General features: G+C 40.7%; 1 protein-coding gene and 4 non-coding genes across 8 annotated transcripts; 1 reads left to right on the plus strand and 4 right to left on the minus strand.

Moving 5' to 3' along the window:
- Positions 1-1,368: 1,368 nt before the first annotated feature.
- Positions 1,369-7,786, minus strand: LOC125352928 (high mobility group nucleosome-binding domain-containing protein 4-like). Of its 4 annotated transcripts, none has more exons than XM_048348323.1 (3): positions 7,503-7,786; positions 6,312-6,381; positions 1,369-2,785 (listed from the first exon to the last, which is right to left on the minus strand). In XM_048348323.1, exon 3 carries the CDS (start codon positions 2,731-2,733, stop codon positions 2,476-2,478), a length of 258 nt encoding a protein of 85 aa, XP_048204280.1. In that variant the 5' UTR covers positions 2,734-2,785; positions 6,312-6,381; positions 7,503-7,786; the 3' UTR covers positions 1,369-2,475. The 4 variants fall into 4 exon arrangements, with proteins under 4 accessions (XP_048204280.1, XP_048204281.1, XP_048204279.1 ...); XM_048348324.1 differs by having other exon boundaries at positions 6,312-6,427; XM_048348322.1 differs by lacking the exon at positions 6,312-6,381.
- An 88-nt stretch (positions 7,787-7,874) lies between these two features.
- Trnav-cac lies at positions 7,875-7,947 on the minus strand. The gene has a single exon. It is a non-coding gene; the product is annotated as a tRNA-Val (tRNA).
- A 546-nt stretch (positions 7,948-8,493) lies between these two features.
- On the minus strand, positions 8,494-8,566 carry Trnar-acg. The gene has a single exon. It is a non-coding gene; the product is annotated as a tRNA-Arg (tRNA).
- A 3,693-nt stretch (positions 8,567-12,259) lies between these two features.
- Positions 12,260-12,333, plus strand: Trnat-agu. Its single transcript has one exon. It is a non-coding gene; the product is annotated as a tRNA-Thr (tRNA).
- Positions 12,334-17,684: 5,351 nt separating this feature from the next.
- Trnal-cag lies at positions 17,685-17,767 on the minus strand. Its single transcript has one exon. It is a non-coding gene; the product is annotated as a tRNA-Leu (tRNA).
- Between the last annotated feature and the right edge of the window lie 2,718 nt (positions 17,768-20,485).

A 20,485-nucleotide genomic window follows, 5' to 3' on the forward strand; every position in this document is an offset into this window, starting at 1 on the left:
ATATATGTATTTGTTGTTTACTGAATAAAATGGAGTAGAGATAGCTAAAGACAAACAATGGTAATATAGAATGTTTATGTAGAAGTTCTAGAAATTCATTATAAAGGAAATATATAATTCTAGTTTTAGTATATACACTGGCTTTAGTAAATGACCCTCCTCACATAAATTTGTGAATTTTCTCTACCTTCCTCCTATCTAGAACATAAGCTTCAAGAAAGAAAGGACACTTAAGTGGTAGAGTGCTATCATTGAGCAAAAAAGTTTAGGGACAGTGCCCAGGCCCTGAGTTCAAGCCCCAGGACTGGCAAAAAGAGGAAAGAAAGAAAAGAGAGAGAGAGAGAGAGAGAGAGAGGAAAAAGAAGAGAGAAAAAGAGAAAGAAGAAAAAGAGAAAGACAAAGAAAGGAAGGAAGGAAGGAAGGAAGGAAGGAAGGAAGGAAGGAAGAAAGAAAGAAAGAAAGAAAGAAAGAAAGAAAGAAAGAAAGAAAGAAAGAAAGAAAGAAAACACATTGCTTTATTTAATACTGTACCCTAGCACCTGGAGTATACTAAGCAGCAGGAAAAGGAATACAAAGTATAAGGACCGAAACTAAGCTAATATACAAAGAATATATGGTTGTGAATAGAAGCTCACAAGAACACAGATATAAAAAGTTTAGTAAGGTTGCTAGATACACAAACTACAATCAGCAATTAGCTAAAAAGCAAAAAACATATTACATGCCAGATATAATAACACAAACTAGTATAAAGCCTCCAGGAAATATTAACACAAGGCATTTATGGAGATTATATAATTTTATTAAATTTATTAAGATATTTAAAAGGCTGAAATAGAAAGCTCTACCATGTTCATATATTGGAAGACTCAACATTATAAAGATGACATGGCTCACCAAATCTATCAAAATTCCAAGTGATTTAGATGTGATTTAGAATTTATAAGTAATAATTTAGAATTTGTTAATCTAATATAAATAGCATGGACGAGCAAATAAATAAAATAATCAACATACTCCTGAAGAAGAAAAATTTCGTAGTGACAGTGAAGGCAAAACTGATTACATTGTGATAAAATGTGCAGGCATCTTGTTTCACTGTTATTATAAAGGTGATGTACAGAGTGATTACAGCTTCATAAATCAAGTAACCAGTACATTTTTTCTTTTTGGTCAGTTGTGGGGCTTGAACTCAGGGCCTAGGTGCTGTCCTGAGCTCTTCTGTTCACGGCTATAATTTGTGTTTTCTGGGGGTTAACTAGAGCTAAGAATCTCATGGACTTGCCTACCCAGACTGGCTATGAACCAGCATCCTCAGATCTCAGCCTCCTCAGTAATTAGGATTACAAGCGTGAGCCACCAGCTCCCTTCCTTCCTGCATCTTGGTTTTTATTAAGATTTTTTTAAGTTGTAATAGGATTCCAATTAGACAAACTAGCCACAAAGCTAGATAGGAACCATCAACAGACTCATGATTACATAGAAAGTGGATTTACAGAAGAACCAGCATTCTAGATTAATAAGGGGAAAGACAAACTTCAGTTAGTAGCATATGGAAAATTGTGAAATTGAATTTTTACTTCATACTTTGCACAGAATCAATTCAGGTTACTAAAAAGATGTGTAAGAAGGAAAACCTATAAACATTCACAAGGCAATAAAGAATATTTCTCAACTTCGGGTATAGAAATAATGTCCCCCCCCCCCCCCACAATCCAACTGGTTTCTAGCTTTGTAAGATACTTTTCAGAAAGTTACTTCCTGTAGAACTTAGACAACTTTTTATAACTTTGAAGCTCCAATTTCCCAAAATGTCACTGTAAAAGTCTACACAAAGTCCTTTGCTGCTGCTTGGAACAGGGCAAGGTTACTGAAGAGGGTGGGCATGTCACATGAGACACACACAATTGCTTATCACAAACTGTGGCATGGAAGAAATGAACCAAAACCTGCAGGATTCTCAGCAGGACGATTCAAATAAAGGCAGAATCTTGGCTCTTTGGGGCTACACCAGCTTGATGTTAGTATTAGAAAGCTTGAGTGTTGTTCCTAACCATTGATTTCGGGGGTGACAAGGCCACACCAGGACTGTTGGTTCGATGCAGTTAGGACCTATGCTGATGAAATGAAAGGGGAGAGATCAAGTTCTGTCCCCAACATTGTAAGGCTTCTTTGCCAGTTGCTAAAATGAGAGAAGGTAAGAGACTCTTTCCAGGAAACTAAGGACAATCTTCAAAGACCAGGTTAGGAAAGCCTAGTTTCATTTCAGTTCAGCTTCTGAGACACACTTTATTAGTGGTATTTTCTTTTTCCGCAAAAGACAACATCAAAGTGTTCTGTGTACTAATAACATAACTTTGAGGGGAAAAAAAAAGAAGCAAAATTTGACATTTATAGAAAACTTGATTTTAAAAAAATGACAACAGTATTTCAATCGTAGAGTTACTAATTAGAAAGCTATCAAAAATAGATACTTCACTTGGCATCCCCAGAGCCTTCTGCTGTGGACACCTCTTGGGTTTTTCCAGGGATGTTCCCATCTTTGCCAGCATCTGCTTTCCCCTTCCTCCCTTTAGGCGGCTTTTCTCCTTTCTTTGCAGGAGCCTTTTTAGGCCTGGGCTCTGGTTTGGGAGGGGCAGGCTTAGCAGACAACCTTGCGGATCTCCTCTGTGGCTCTTCCTTTGCCTTGCCTTTATCACCTTTGGCATCTCCTTTGACCTTCCTCTTGGGCATGGTGACAGCAGGTGGCTTACCGATTGACAGGATGCTTTCTCTTCTCACGGTCCTGTAGAGGGTTATTGCGCAAGACATAAAAGATGTAAGCCATACAGGGAAAGATGGGGAAATTTAACATTAAAAATCAAAAGAGGCTGGAGGCATGGCTCTGCAGTAGAAAGCATGTGTAGCAAGTGTGAAGCTGAGGTCAATCCCCAGTACCATAAAAAAAAAAAAAAAGGACTGGAATGTAGCTCAGTGGCAAAGTACCCGCCAATAAATAAGCCTCCTGGGTTAGATCCCTAGTACTAAAACAAAAACAACAACAACAACAAAAAAAAAACCCCCCAAAACAGGAAGTGGCGCTGGCTGTGGCTCAAGTGGTAGAATGCTAGCCTTCAGCACAAAGAGGCTCAGGGATAGCGCCCAAGCACTGAGTTCAAGCCCTACAACCAACCAAAAAACAAAACACAAACAAAAAGCAAAGTTAAATAACAAAAGTAGACTAAAGTTAGATAGATAGATAGATAGATATAGAGATAGATAGATAGATAGATATAGAGAGTATATAGATAGTATAAAGAAAGTAAATTCAGAATTACTTCATCTGCTTGAGTCTCCAGAGTCTCTGCGTTCTAAGGTTGATGAAGCTGTAGCTGTACTACAAGCCCACCAAGCTAAAGAGGCTGCCCAGAAAGCAGTCAACAGTGCCACTGGTGTTCCAACTGTTTAAAAAATTGATCAGGGACCATGAAAAGAAACTCGTGCTTCACAGAAGAAAAATATCTAAACATCGAAAAACTTAAATATTATGAAAAAACATTGCAAAATATAAAATAAATTAAAAAAAAGGAAAGGAAACTTTGAACCTTATGTACCGAGCAAATGCCAGGTCTAGCAAACAGTGCTAGTCCTAGATTACTTGATGTAAAAACAACAAAATCCTACAAAAATAGTAAAATATAAAAACAAATTAATGTTTTATAGACCCTGGGAAAAAGAATTTTCAGCAAAGTATAAAAATTTAAAGCATTCCTTTCTTTAATTTTGTAATTCTTTATTGTGGAATAGCTCAGGATGTCAGTTCTAAGTAACAGAATTGATAACTGTGCAAGGAAACGTAATTTGGATTATAAAATTCTTGCTTTCATAAAATTCCTTAAACAGTAAAAAAAAAAAAAAAAGAAAGAAAGGAAGAAAGTAAAGTTGGGCAAAGATATTTGTAACACAAAGGGTAGAGGATTAGAATCCAGACAATATAAAGAATGTTTTCCTGATCCCTAAGAAAAATGTAAATTTGGAGAAATTTAAAGAAAGTGTGACAAGGGGTTGGAGGCATGGCTCAGTTGGTAGAACACTAGCCCATGAGCCAAAATGTCAGGTACTAAGTGCCAGTCCTGGTCTCACACCTTAAAAAAAAAAAAAAAAAAGAAGAAGAAAAGAAAAAATGACCCAAAAAAAGTCCTTTCTTAGAAGCATAAATGGTGAATATGTACCCAAAAACATGTAATAGAGAAATGACACTGAAGCAACAGGGTATACATTTCACACCCATGAGATGTGAAAATGAGTTGCTTTGACAACATCAAGGGATTATCAGATGCAGGACAATCAAAACATATACACACTGCTGGGGCTATAATATGTGTGCAAATTAGTATATTCACTTTAGAAAACAGTGGAATTATGTAAAGCAATTTTATTACTAGGAGCTTACCTAAAAGAATTCTTGGAACCATTCCTAGAGATGCCCTATAAAATCTTTATGGCAGTATTATAATTGTAATATGTGTAAGTTTGTGGTGCACACACACATGTGCCATTATTGGGGATGAGGCACTATCCTTTAGATTTTTAGCTCAAGGCTGGTGCTCTACCACTTGAACCATGGTCCACTTCTGGATTTTTCTTGGTTAAGTGGAGATAGAGTCTCATGGACTTTTCTGCCCCAGCTGGCTGGCTGCTAGCAGTGATTTTTAGATCTCAATCCCCTCATTACCTAAGATTACAAGCACCCAACTAGCAATATTGTAATTAAAATAAACTAGAAACCACCCAATTATCCTTCAGTGAAATTGGTAAATACATTTTGTCAATATTTATAGAAAAGAATACTACTCAGTAGCATAAATTATAACTACACACAAAAACAGATAAATACAAACATAATACTGAGTATTGCAAATTGCAGAAGAATAAGTACAATATAGATCCATTTATAAGTGTAACACTATGGCAAGTTTAGACTATAGACAATAAAGCTAAAATGAAGCCAGGGATTGGAGTTTTCTTATTTGAAAAGGGTAGAGACGCACCTGACTGGTATATTCAATGTGTTTACTCAAGAACAGAAGTACTAAAAATTATGCAAAGTATAGATTCATAGACCCACAGGAAGAAATAGAATATACTCCTTCCCTGTAGCTACTGACAGTAGAAATATCATTCCATATTATCAAATTAGCAGACCAGCTGGGTAGGGGGTAGGTAGCTTGGTAGTAGAGCATTTACAGGGTGAAGGGAGGAAAGGAAGGAAAAGAAGGAAAATGAGTTCATTGGAGAATTTCACAAATGTCTAGCTCTGTGGAATGTGATGATATATGATTTAAAATTCTCACTTATACTTTTCTCTGTCAACAGAATTTTTCCCTTGAGTGATTTTGTTTGTTTGTTTTGTTTTGTTGCCAGTCCTGGGCTTGGACTCAGGGCCTGAGCACTGTCCCTGGCTTCTTTTTTGCTCAAACCTAGCACTCCACCACTTGAGCCACAGTGGCACTTCCAGCTTTTTCTACGTATGTGGTGCAGGGGCTTCATGTATGGGAGGCAAGCACACTACCACTAGGCCATAGTCCCAGCCCCCTTGAGTGATTTTTACCAAATTTTTAGTTAGTCCTAAAAACTGAAAAGTTGTTGCCATGTTTTTGGAAAATAACTTCACCATCTTGAAGTTTCTTGCCCTTAAAGTCAATTCTCAGGTTGAGGCAGGAAGATTTGAGAACATACTGGTATTCTCAAATCTATCTCAAGTGTCTGTGGATTAATTCCATTTTATCTGACACACACTCCCATTTTATCTCCAGCAAGGCTTATTTTACACCTGCAAGGCTTATTTTAGTAGCATCCTTATGCTCTTTGATGGTTACTGAACTGGGTTTGGGGAAGGTAGTTTTAGGTTGGGTTCTCTCCTCAATCCTACTCCTAAATCAAAAAGCTGCCCTTCCCCTGCCTGTCTCTTAATCATGGAGACAATGCTCGGAGATTAGAGGAAACACCTGGAACACATTAATTAATGCCAAAGTTAGGAAGGAGAGAATACATGTCAAAAAGAAATTGAAGTTTAAAAAAAAAATCCATGTGCATCATATAAGTGTGCTCCAGGAGAAAGTGACACTTGAAGTCAGACATCTCCAGGGCTTATTTGTTCTTCCAACCATTAACACATCACTCATAAGCTTCTCTTGGAATTGAGAAGGAATGTGGAAGGTATGGTAAGCATGGTGAAGAAGGGCAAGGTGGCTGAAAGGATTGGACTGCTGCAGTACCTTGCACAAGTAAGTCTGATCTGAAGAGTGAACCACAGGTTCCCAGTCACCCACCTGCAATTGCTGGATAGGAGCACACAGCTTCCCAGCTAAAGTATTCCTGTCCACGGCCATCAGAGAAAGACTGGGGAACATACATTTCAGACCACCACATTAATTTGTTTGTATTTCTGGATGACACAGAAGGGATTTTAGATGAGAATGCATTAAACTACTAGGGAATACAAGCCCAAAGCTACTGTCTTTCTAACCAAGATATGATCTTTAAAAAAAATCATCAAGATAACAAATATGTGTTTTTCAGAAAAGGTATGTCAACAAGGGAGTAAGAGAGTAGGGTAAAGCCCATCCAAGATGGCAGTTTAAAATAAAATGGTAATTTAAAAAATTCATCAGATAAGAATTTTCTCCTCCTTTTTTGATTTGTGGTCCTAAAAAAGGCACACATTCTTATCAATTACCTGAGAGAACCCTGAGCCTTTCAGGAGGAAATTCCAAGGTTACACCTGAGGCAGTTAGATGACAACATAACAACGCATTTTGGTCATAAAAGTGTTTGATGATCCAATGAAGATGGAAGCCAGCTAGATGTCAGGCTTCTCAAACCTATGCTGCCACTGAGTGACTTTTCTCAAGCTGCAAGTTAAGCCACAAAATCGACACTTGTTCTATTTTTAACTTGGGGAACTTGCCAACACGTCTCTGTGTATTTGTTTGCTTTGGGGGGGAGGGGGATGGGAAAACAAGACCAAAAGGAAGTAAGATTTAGACCCCCCCCGCCCCCCCCCCCCCGCCGTCTCTGGCCCCTCTGGGCTTCCTAAAGCTTCCTTAAAGGAGTTTACAGGCCTAGGCCAGGCTAGCCCAATCCTGCCCCCCCGGCCCCCCCCCCCCCCGACTTCTTCCAGGTCACAGCGTTGAGGGCCCAAGCCTTTCCAATTTCTTCCTGCCCTTCCTCTTATCTGCCCTATAATGGCCACGGAGGCTGCTCACTCCCATGCATCCGTTGATTCCACTCGCCTTGCGGCCGCGACCTCACCCACAGACTCACCCGCGGAGCTCAGGATTGATCCTGGGTTATACTGCACGGCGGAAGCCAAGGAGGGAAGGGCTGTCAGGGGCCGGGGGTGGGGGGGTGGGGGCGCAGGTACACGGAGGGCGGGGCCCCGGCCCAGGGCCCCCAGGTTTTCTTTTCTGTTTTTGTTTTTTTTTTTTTCCAAGAGCACGCGGGGCCCCTGAGGCACCTACCTGAGCCTCGTGGGCGCCCAGGGACTGGGGATTCGGGGTTATCGTTAAAGCCACGCCTTGTGCTCGGCGAGCTCGGACGGTGCCTTCGCGGATCCTGGAGATGGCAAAGGCCACGGAGGCCCAGCCAGGCCGGCAGGAAGACGAGGGGAAACGAGGATGCTCTTCCGGGGCTGCGGCCCGCCGGGCAACTCGAGCGAGCCGGGCAGAGCCGGTTCTCCCCGCGAAACGCAACGCCTCAGCACTGAGGCCTCGAGCTGAGAACCGAGGAGTCCTAGGCCGACGAGCTGCTGAAAGGGGGCAGGAGGGGGGGGGGGGGGAGTTATTTCAACCGCTTTTTAAAAGTCCAGTGAGGAAAAGAAAACGGACAGCAGCTGTTTCCGCCCGGTTTCGAACCGGGGACCTTTCGCGTGTGAGGCGAACGTGATAACCACTACACTACGGAAACTCGCTGTGTAGGGTGCTTCTCTAACTTGTAGTTCACGCAAGAAGAGACGCCCTTTGCCTTAGTAAATCTGGTTATTGTGATGTGCGCATGCGTCCCCCCACCGCCTCTGAAACCAGACCACCAGGGAAGAGTTTGAGCACCTCTCGCATTTGGACCGGAAATCGACTTGTTAATAATTTATTCTACAAATCGCTCGGTGGGAAGCAACTAAACAGAGGCTTTCCGTTGTTATAATTTGTTTATTCTGAATGCCCAAATTCTCATGTTTTCCCTTTGCTTACAAGATTGATTCAACTTTATTATTCAGTCAAAATGGACCAGCGGCGCGACTTGGAGTCAGCGCGCATTTCTTCATCGAATAATGGAACAGAGAACTTGTTCTCCGAAGAAGTAATGGCTCTTGTTCTGGTAAGAATTATAAACAAAAATTTTTAAAGTACAGCTCTTATGTTTCTGAGACTTCAGACTAAAACTTGGACCCCGTATGAATTTTCTTACTCTCTTGAACTGGTAAGGAATTCGAAGAGCAAAATGAGGCGCATGTACCGAGCCAGCCAGGAGTCGAACCTGGAATCTTCTGATCCGTAGTCAGACGCGTTATCCATTGCGCCACTGGCCCCAGACGCGGACGACTCATTGGCGGATATCAGGTTATAAGAGATCAACAAGCTACACCTGCTCTATCCTATTTTGGAACTTCAAGCTACCGGGTAGACCAGGCCTAAGTGTGTGGATTCCCAGCTACGTTTGCAGCATTTGCTACCTTTACTCATTTCTTGCCTGGTTTCTGCCAAAAACGACTGTGAAACTCGCATCAGCTCTCTGCTCCACGATCACCTCTCCATTTATGTTTCCATTCATTCCACCAAAATTACTGCTTAAAGCCCGGTAGATGAAAGAAAAGAGACCTTACTCTTGTCCTCAAACAACAGGACGGGTGGCAAGACACTAAATAAATAAAACAACCGTGATAAGACTTGGAGGAAAAAAACAATAAAAAAAGGAAAGGGGTGTAAGAAATTGGAAGTCCTCAAAGAGTGGTGGTTTGATCTGTCTTTTTTCTTGTAGCTCTGTAGTTTGTTAAATCCTCCCCTCCCCACCCACACTCAAAAGTTACTAAACCAGACTGGGCTAGAAACGGTCACTGATCTTCCTTATCACTGGACCTATGTCTGATAGCTTTAAAAACAGCATGGCCAACTCTCACTCAAACACACACACACACGAATTCTTTCAAACAAAGATGTTCGTCAAATGTGCATATTTCAGTCTATGTTTCTAAAGACGCATACTTGACATTTTGAGAAATTGGCAACAATTATACATCAATGTGAAAATATTTATGATTTCCAGTAGTGATACTCCTGAGGGCTGAAGTGTAACTGTGGTTTGATGCCCGCTTCACAATGGAAAAAAAAAAAATTGCAGGAACAAGTTAGATATGTATCCTCCCATTAGTTTAGCATATTACTGTCTACCTATTAAAAACAAAAGAATTTCTATTCCAAAAAGGGAGTTTGTGCTTGAAGTTTCAGGAATGAAGCAAACTTGAAGTAACTCCTGGCCCTATTTTAATTCTCATAGTATACCAGGATGAGGAGGGCATCTCTGGAAGTCACAGGTCCCATTCTGTGTCTCTCAACTGGTTTTAACCCACTGTGCATACTTGCTGTCCTCGGTGTTTAATTTGTCCATTTGTTTTGCATATTTCAAAATCTGACTTAAATTTTGCAACCATGTTCACAATAAGATAAGTTTTTCTTAAGTTATTAATTAAGTCAGGTTATGAGTACAATAAATTTTGATCAATGCTACCTTATTCTGTGAATTCTTTTTTTTTTTTTCTTTTGTCAGTCATTGAGCTTTTTTGCTCAAGGCTCACACTCTACTTCCAGTTTTCTGGTGGTTAACTGGGTATAAGTTTCACAGATTTTCCTGCCTTGGTTGAGCAATCCTCATATCTCAGCCTCCTGAGTAGCTAGGATTACAGGTGTGTGCCATGAGTGGCCAGTCTGTGACCCTTTCTACAAGAGTATATATAATTGAAATTGGCTTACGGATTAGCAGGTCTGAAACTTGTGTAAAGTCAATCTCTTGAGCAGCTGCACTACCACTCCTGACTCGATTAGTGTTTAATTGAATAATCATGTAATACAGCTTAGCTACATTGATATACAAAACTATGACAATAATTGATTCCTTTCCTGTTTCACAGTGTGCTGGGTTTTGTTTTGTTTGTTTGCTTGCTTTTGTTTTTTAAGTTTTGCTCCCGTGTAAAACTGTTTGCCACTCCCACATTTCTTTACATTACTATTAGTAGTACAAGACACAAAGATCTCCAAATTGGGATAGATGTGTGGGGCAGAGCCAATGTAATATTTCCATGGTCCTTTCTGGTCATAGTGGAATAGAAAATAGAATTCATATTCAGATATATGTGAAAGATTCCGTTATCTTCTTACAATCCCTTTGACTTCTTGGAAATTCTATGCCAACATGTCAGCAGCTAGTGAAATGAAAAACTGAACCCAAATATTAGTGCTGTTGCTTGACATCTGCCACCCTTACGTAAAAGCTATATTAGGTGGGACTATGCTGTGTATGTCACATTGCCTCCTAATACATTAATAATGAAGGGATATGTCCCGGCCATCCCAGGGGACCAAGCGGAGATAACCACAGACAGGAGAAGGTTCATAAGGAGGTTTATTAGTGGGACGATAGTTCCCACGGGAGAGGGAGCTACGTGGTGGCTATACCTTATCCAGGTGGCAGCTTCTCTCTCTGGGGGTAAAGGGGAAGTAGTTAGGTAGTGAGTAGGAGTGGCTCATTAGGTATGGGTGGATCAGGGGACTAGTGGGAGGACCTGAGGACCTGAGGCTAGGGAAATGCTAGCAAATAATATGACAGACCTCAAGTAAAACAGTTGATCATAATTGAAAGTTTCACTTGGGAAAAACTCGTGACCTGTCAATTTCATTAAATTCCTTTATTTGAATCACATCCCAGTAACTAATTTAATAGAGACCTGAATACATTGGGAAAAAATACAAAGATTCCCATAAGCCCCCATGATAATTTACAAATTCTAGTGCATGTTCTCAACTTGACATCAAATCAGATCTTTGAGCAAGCATCAGGACAAAAAGCCCACTGTCCCTTTATAGTTGTAATGTAATTAATTAACCATGTCAATTGTGAAGTATTATTAAGACAAGACTCTGGGATTCCATTAACCTTAATCTTAGAAGCAAAAACTGAAGAGCCAGACTTTGAAGTCAGGCCCCACTTTACCACCGAACCCCACTTTACCACGTGAACCTGAGATAAGCAGGCCCTGTGAGCAAACCCAGGACAAGCTTATTAGGGCCCAGCTGGTGGAGAACTCTAACCGCTGGGAATGCTTAACTCTAACTGCCCCCGGAATGCCTCGAGCCCTGTGACTCGAGCCCTGAGCCAATCAGATTTGTACCCGTGTCCTAATCTTGCTTGCTTGAACACCTGATTACTGTAACTTTGTTTTTTGTCTTGCTTGAACAACTGATGGCTGTAACTTTGGTTTTTTGCCTTTATAAGCCCTGTGCAATCGCAGCTCAGGGCTTCCTCCTAACCTCCGCTGTGTCGGTGGGTAGGATGAGGCCCGAGTTGCAGGTCGCCTGAATAAAGCCTTGCTTTTGCATTTCTGAATGTCTGAGTCTCGGTGGCCTTCTTGGTGGTCTTCTCGCGACTTGGCATAACAAAACCAGGTAGATGAAACCTAACTGGGGTAAGGAATGATTGGAATATTTATGTAATTTTTGATCGGAATATTTAAATCCCGTATGATTTAAAAGTCATGAAAGGAACAGTTTGCTTATTGCAGGGACCGGTTTTTGGTGCTGGGAGCGTTCTGATATAAATCATTCTGTGACCCATATCATATCAATGTGACGACCTCTCCTCGTGGGCCCGCACCCACACCCGTGCCTACCTCCCACTTCCCACTCCCCGGAAGTTCCAGGTCAGGCTTTACCTACCTAAAAATGACCTGCAGAACCAGGCACTTCCGGCCAGTTTCTCTGCAAAGTCCTCTTGCGCAACCCGGGGTTTCAGACTGAAGCGCGCGCTTCTCCTAGCCCACCCCGAGCGCACTCAGTGCTTCCGCACTGGGGAGCGGTCTCCCAGGTCTTTGGGGAGGAGGACCAGACTAAGATTCATCCTTAGGGTTTAGAGAAACTTCTGCTCTGCTCTTCAGTAACCAGACAGTAAAAACCCGCAACAAAAGCAAAGCAAATTCCTTTTCTGTGTTGATTTGAAAAGCAGCGAGCGTGCTGGCTCCGTGGCTTAGCTGGTTAAAGCGCCTGTCTAGTAAACAGGAGATCCTGGGTTCGAATCCCAGCGGGGCCTTTTTGTGGTTCCATGACTTCGTCTCACATGTAATCTTAACGGTAAATTTACACCTAAGGAAGAGGATTCACCGAAGCATTTTATATGGATCCAATGTCATAAAATTTTCGTCCTATATGTTAATTTTTTTCCCTTTGCAAATCCAAAAGAAACCAAGGAAAACAAAATTTGCAAATTTAAACTACAAAGAACCTCATTACCTGCGGTCATTCTGTTTTCTTTCCTGAGGAATTCCCAAATAAATGCACTCTCACAATCTGTAGGCATTTTTTGTTTTAAAAGAAAAGGCAGCCTTTGGAATTGATTGACAGATCTATTGCTAAGAAACTGCAAGCTTTTCTGACAATTCCTACCCTCTATCAACATAAAACCATATAAACACAAACCATGATTAACTCTTTGAAAAGATTATATTGTTGGGGAGGGGGGATTAAGGTGAGAAGCACCAACAGACGGATAAAAGAATGATAGACAAGTATAGTCATAATGCTTAATGTACATATAGGAAAATGGAACTAGGTAACTTGAGGGGATGGGTACAGTTGAGACAGATGGAGAGGGAAGAATAATGGAAGGGGTGTTGATGATCAAGATGCATGTTACTCATAACTGACCTGTTGAATTGAAACCCATTTGTACAAGATAATAAAAATAAACAATATTTTTAAATATCATTTGTGCTCAGTTTTTAGAAAGGAAAAATACAAGTGAAAATCAATATTTGTCACGATGACTTCATAAAACCTGTCAAGGACAATCCATCTGATTGCCTGTTACAAGACTGTGATTGCCTATAACACACTAGAAAAGGCAGACTTGAAGAAGATCTAGAAAGGACTAAGCTTTCTTCTCCCAAACTTAAGAGGCAAAAAGTGAGAAGTTCCCTACAAGAAGTCAGTTTTACTTTTGGCTGCGCTTCTTCACAAAGAAACAAGATCAGGAAAATAGGCATTCACCATAGTAGTTACCAACCTTCTACTCACTTCCTAAGATCTAGCCTTCACCACCTGGCACAGAAATTTCCCTTAGCTTGGTTTTTGCCTTCAACCTGTTCATTGTATGGGGACTGTAATGAGTTAAAGTAAAATCTCAGGTCTTTTTTGTGGAAACAAAGCATCTCAATATTTTGTGTAGTTGTGCAGGAAGCCACTCTACCTTTATGGAGACATTCTGCTACTATTTTACATTTTAATTCTCCACTTTTCTTTGTGGGCATCAGGCAGTAATGGAAAAATAGACTCTTTTTCACTAGATGTTTCTTTCTTCTGCTTAGAAGTCTTTTCTTTCAGTCTCAGAGTACAGACTTCTCTCAGATGAGTCAGGCTGGATCACTGATACACGTGTCATCCTGTTACAAAACTTGCCTTATCTCTACCCTACTGCTTGTAGAAATTTCTGTAGAAATTGAGCACACAAGTAGCATTCTTCTCATACCCATTGACATCAAGTTCAGAGGTCATAAGGAGAAAATATTCAGGTCAAGAATGATTTTTCAGAACTGCCCTGCTGAACCAATACAGTGAAATAACCTCCTTTATTTATTTTATTTACTTATTTCTTTTTGGTTGATTGTAGAGTTTGGGCACTGTCCTTGAGCCTCTTCGTGCTTATGGCTAGTGCTCTACCACTTGAGCAATAGCTTTTTTTTTTTAATTTAATTTGTTTATTAATTGAACACATTTTTTTGACAAGGTGTTGTGCAAAAAGGGTACAGTTACATAGTAGGGCAGTGAGCCATAGCTTTTGAGTGGTCAGTTGGAGATGACTTTCACAGGGACTTTTTTGCCCTGTCTTCTAACCATGATCCTCAGATCTCAGCCTCCTAAGTAGCTAGCATTACTGTCGTGAGCCACCGCTGCCCAGTGCCTACTCTACATTTAAGATTATTATTTATTTCTTCTTAGCAACTATCAGTGCATCTTCCAACTACAATTTTAGTTTACTACTTTTAGGGTTGAGGTATGGCACCACTGGTAGAATATCTGCCTAGCAAGTGTGAGTCCCTGAGTTCAAACTCCAGTACCATAAAAAAAAAAAAAAAATTTCCCTATGCCAATCAGAGCTTGTCAGTTTACTCAAGCATTGCAAATGCCCATGGAATTTCTTTCACAATAATTTGTGTAGATCTTTCTGACACAATAAACTTTAAACTTCCCTTCATTCTTGAGACATTCCAGAAGCTACTCTGTTCTATGCATGTGTTCTGAATTATTTCCTAGTCTTTATTCACAAATAAAAGTTCCTTTACTGGTGGTTCTTCTCAATATTTTATTTTGACAGGCTCCCGGAACATCTTTTTAGGGATGTTTCTATCCAAGCATTCCTCCACAGATTACATACATGTCCTCTCTCATTGAGGAAGTGGCACTGGCCACTGAAGCTATCAAATGAGAATTCTTACCCTCTTTCACCAAAGCCAGTGATTCTTCCTGTCTCTTCATATACCTGTCAATCATGGAAGCAATGTATGTGTAAAAGTGGAAAAAAGGTTTGCAGGTTTTCCCCTCATTCAGTGACTATTTGTTTAGGACTTATATATAACCATCACTATATTAATCATTCTACATAGGTTATGCGTTCCAGCCTAAGGAGTCTGGTAGGAAAATCAAATAATTCAACGACATAATATAGTAAGATATATACTGTGGTTCACTGTATAGGGTGCTAGGAACCACGCTTAGGCATTTAATCTACACTGGGTGGAGATAAAAAGAGATAGAAAAGACTTGACACCCAAAACTGAGCCATGAGAGGGACAGAGAATTTATCAGGCAAGAAAGTAGGCTAGGGAGTATGGGTGGGAAAGGGAAGTATATACGTGAAAACGTGAGAAAGAAGCTGCTCAGTTCAGATAAAGTGAACTAGGTCAGAGAGAGAACACACAGTTTTGAAATTTTTATTTGTCTAGATATAACCATAGGACTGTAAACATAGTCATCATCTGAAGCCTTCTATAGTACACAATGACTTGAGAGTTGATAAAAATCAAGTCTTTTATGCTTCATTTAAAAAAGATAATGTGGGCTGGGAATATGGCCTAGTGATAAAGTGCTCACCTCGTATACATGAAGCCCTAGGTTTGATTCCTCAGCACCACATATACAGAAAAAGCCAGAAGTGGCACTGTGGCTCAAGTGGTAGAGTGCTAGCCTTGAGCAAAAAGAAGCCAGACAGTACTCAGGCCCTGAGTTCAAGCCCTAGGACTGGCAAAAAACAAAACAAAACAAAAAGAAAGGGGATCTAGAATGGCAGAAAAACCAAATGAATCACACATAAAAAAATAAATAAATAAATAAAATAATGTACTCCCAAAGCAGTTGCAGGTGGCATTTGAACAGGTTTATTGGGCCTCAAGATGGTCTACCAGTGTTCTACTAGGGACATATGAAGGTAGATTTGTCTGTGTATCTCATTCTGTCCTGGATAGTAATACTATTTGTTTCATGTCTGTCTTTGTACCAGCCTGTCTATTCCTGGACAAAGAGGCTCTCTGTCCTGTTTACATTTCTGTCTCTAGCAACCAGCACAGGACCTGACCACCAGCTGTGGGATTGTTAATCTAATATGTCAAGTCAAGAGGTCACATGATCTATACACAAGTTAAACACTGTTTCTGGGTATATCTCTGAGGCCAAAATTAGCCTTTAAATCAGTGGCCTTAGTGCAGTAGCTTTCCCTCCCCATTCTGGTTGTGCATCATCCAACCTGTGGTTAGTGCTGAATGGCTGAAGAAGTAACACATTTCTTCCCATATCTTTCAACTTTGCAAAAAAATATATTATTTGCCAGTCATTTATTAATAACCAGCTGTGTGTGTGTGTGTGTGTGTGTGTGTGTGTGTGTGTGTGTGTGTGTGTGTGTGTTAGGCAAACCTCACAGCGTACTTCTGAGGTAAGATTCAAGGAGTTCCTGCATTTTAAAGTAGAGGGCATGGGGCTGGGAATATGGCCTAGTGGTAAAGTGCTCCTCTCCTATACATGATAGCCCTGGGCCCAGAAGTATGCTGTGGCTCAAACAAACAAATAAAGTAGAGGGCATTGGGCACAAAGATGTAATCACTTGTTTGGGATGTCAAATAGCTCATAAGCGACTGTGGTTGACTTCACACAGGACATCTCAATAGAATTACACCAACTTGCCAGCTTTTAAGTGCTTTTACTATCACTCCAGGGGTTACACCTTTTTCCATTTCCTGCTTTATATTAAGTTGCCAAGACTAAAGTAGGAGGCTCAAAATATCTTTTAATAAAACATTGGAGTGGGCAGAAATGGAGTGACTGTGGCTAGTTAGGTGGCAAGGGGAAACCTCATTTGTTCTTGTTGCTGTCAATCAGCAAATGAACACCAATTCTCTTTTCTGATGATGATGACCAAATAGGATATAAATTCATAATTCTGATAGTTTATGTATTAATCTGTGAAGTCAAAAGAATTCAAGAGGGAAGATAATAGACAAATTTTGAATACAAAGGATAAAAAATAGATTTGCCTATGTTTTGCTTATATAGTCGATTATTACATTGATTTTCATTTCTGAAAAAGAAGGAGCAAAAAAAATTTCCACTCATCTTGGGTTTTGGGTTACTTGGAACTTTGCAATAATGAGTTCAAAATGAATACATCACATACAATGTTTTTGTGATTACAGCTATTTATGCTTGAGATGAACAGATGAGGCACTAAAAAAATAATTTTGAATTTGAGGGATATTTCTGGAGACATCATCTACTATGAACTTCTGTGCCTTTAAATTATCCTCTTATTTTGAACTATAAAATCAGAGGATTGTCACACTTCATCACCTGAAATTCATTCCTAATGTTCTTTTCTCAAGTAAACTCCTCATGGATTCACAACAGAAAATACAGGAAGATGTACATTGACAAAAACCCTTCTTTGTAGTGGCAAAGCATTAGACCCAATCTGGGAGCCATTCTTGGGACAGCAGATGACTTCACACAATAGATTTCTCTGTAGCAATGAAAAGCAATTGGTTTAGATCACACTCAGCAACATAGCTCAGAACTATAGTGCCAAAGGAATAAAGTAAAAATAAAAAGAAATTTATAACACTATAAATTATGCATCTTAAAGACGCTTGAACACAAACCAATAACACACGTTATACACACACACACACACACACACACACACACACACACACACACACTATAGCCATTTCTCGGTAGTGGGTGGTCGGGGTGTCAAAGGATATTGAGGTGGGAGGGGGGAATGAGACTGAGGAAAGAGAATAAGAAAAGAGTCTATATGTACAGAATGCTTTCATTTAAGTGCTTAAATAATTCACAATGAGCACACACTAAACATAATAGCATGAGAAAAAACATCACTGTCAGGAGTGGGATTCGAACCCACGCCTCCAGGGGAGACTGCGACCTGAACGCAGCGCCTTAGACCGCTCGGCCATCCTGACTCCGATGGCACGGGAGTTTCAGAATTCACTTTTGTCTCTTTCCAAATGTAATTCGTGCGTCCAAACTGAACCACCCATCATTTCTTTCTTTTTTTCTTTTTCTATGTAAGGGATTTCGTTGTTGTCACAATGTGAGCCACCACTTGGCGCGAGGTTCCTGAAGGCAATGTGGGGTGAATTGGGGTGACCAGGGCGGCAGAGGGGCCTGGTGTGAACGCCGGTCAGAGCCCGGGCCACTGGGCCGGCAGCTGGAAGCCTTGTCCGCACCGAGCACCCACGGTGCACGAGGGTATTTTCTCTCCACTGTCCCGAGTTCTCCTTAAAACATCGATACCCAGGCTGAACTCCAATGACCAGAATGCCTTGCTTTAATGTACACACGCTTCCGGGAGGATTTACGCTCATTTCACTTTGTACTGAAATCAGATATTCTCCTGGCCCTACTAGATCCTTGCAGTTCTACTTTAAATCCCACAGCTGCTGTTGATCCTAACAAAGGGCATTGAGGGACGGACCTGTCCTCCTTGTATACACTGTGGATTTGTGCACTTTTCTGTGTGGAGGTTAAAGTGTAACTAAGAAAAAAAATTTACAAAAGTGAAACCAAAACAGTAAGTCATTTTCGTTATCTACTAAACCTTGAGCTGGGTGGCCTTCGTACGAAGCTTTTACTGCAGCCACATCAGGGTCAGAGGTGACCTACTTCAATTTTACCATTAGTAGTCAGGACCGAGTAGCTGGGAACGCCAAGGGAACGTTCAGGTTTCAGATACTTTGAGATCTAGTCAACCGACTGCCTGGAGGATCTTGGTTAAGTCATTTTGCCCCTATGGACTTGAGAAACCGCTTTTCCATTGGCGCGTTCCAATGTTTTAATTCAATTACATAATTACATTGCTTAATCCCTTAATGTGTATCAAACTCTCCTCTCTAGAGAATTAGATAGATACAAATTCTCCGCCCTACCCAGACCTACTGGGTCTGTCTGAGGTGTTGCTATTTAGATCATGGTTATTATGATTCACACCCTATTTGAAAAAATTCTCACCATATTACCCAGTGATAATAACTCACCGATAATGCTTAGAGTACACTGTCCCTGAGCCTCTTTGTGCTCAAGGCTAGCGCTCTACCACTTGAGCCACGATGCCAATTGCAGCTTTTTTTCTGAGTAGTTTGTTGGAGACTAGAGTCTCTCGGACATTGAACAGCAATCCTCAGATCTCAGTCTCCTGAGGAGCTAGGATAACAGGCATGAGCCATGGGGGCCCGGCCAATCATTTTTTTTATAATCCTCTAAAATAGTCATTCTCCTCTGAAGTGAATTAAAAAAAAATATATCATTTTCCCCATCTCAGACCAATGAAATAATGTTTGGGAAAGCCACCTAAAGCTGAAGTTCCTTTTAAGCTTGCTACCTCCTGGTAATTCTAATAGTATTCAGGTTTAAGATGATAGTAGTAGGGTTCATTTTAGAGAGAAGTCTGAGTCTTTTAAGGATGAAGGTGTAGTCTCATTCATAAAAAATGTCTAAGCCCATATACCACCGAACTCCAGCCAAAAATATTTGTAAAGCATGGTATGGAACAGTAAAAAACACAGCTTACAATGGTTGTTGAAAGGATCCAATTATTAGATTAGACTAGGGAGGATGTACGATTATGGTTCTCTGAATCTGAATGTCTTGGTCTCTCTTAGACAAGCAGGCATTCTCTAAACATGGGACTACTAGAGTTTACAGTTATCAACAGCTATGATTATTTTAGTGATATTTTCACTAGTCTGATCTTGGGTAGTGTAAGAGATTTTCAGGTAGACAACCAATGATAGAGAACTCTACTCCATATTCGGGCAGAAAAGAGAACTTTATTTAGCCAAACTGCTAGCCGGCTGTTAAATCCAAGGCACGTGTGGCAAAATCACTCCGGAGCAAGGCCTTATCTAGGGCAGGGGATAGGAGGTGTGTCCAGGTGGTTTAAGGTGTGTCCAGACGGATTAGGGTGTGACCTCAGAGGAGGGGGGAGGTAACTGCCTCCAGGTATGCCAGTTACCTAGGTAACTGGACTGAGATTTAAACTGGTGGGGGCATCTGCACGGAGCCCTCCCAGGGGTAGACCTTACACATAATAGAGTGGAAAAGCTTTTGTTCCTGGTTTAACTGGAATATTAGCAACTACTTCAGGTACTTGTTTGTGGAAGTGAAGGATGCCTTTAAAGTGCTTCTGACAATTATAGTATCACTCATTGACTACCCCAAGTGAAAAGCATTGGTGAGGTGACATCTCTTTTCTTTTAGAAGACTTGGAAATAGAACCAGACTGCTGAGCTGATAATTTCCTCATCATTGGGCCACAGCTGTGATACCTGGTGGCCAGCTGGACAAGGAGCTACAGGCAGGTTCATATATCTGATAACTTCTTCCTCGGGGGTGTGACATCCAAAGAGGCTAGAACTGGGATATATGGAGGAAGAAGCATAGTGTTCCCTAAGAGTCTATCACAAATTTAGTCTTTTGCCCAGTGATCATTTTCCTGGAAGGTCATGGGAAAAGGGAAAGGGAAGGGGAGTTGCAAACCTGATTAAAACCTGAGATCCTAGCATGGCTGCCAAGCAAGTGTGAGACCCTGAGTTCAAACTCTAGTACCATCAAAAATGAATGAATTAAATAAATAAAACCTGAGATCTTTTTCTATTGGCTGAAGGTAAGGAAGCAATTAG

This window comes from Perognathus longimembris, chromosome 6, assembly GCF_023159225.1.
Source record: "Perognathus longimembris pacificus isolate PPM17 chromosome 6, ASM2315922v1, whole genome shotgun sequence".
In the NCBI taxonomy this organism is placed as follows: domain Eukaryota; kingdom Metazoa; phylum Chordata; class Mammalia; order Rodentia; family Heteromyidae; genus Perognathus; species Perognathus longimembris.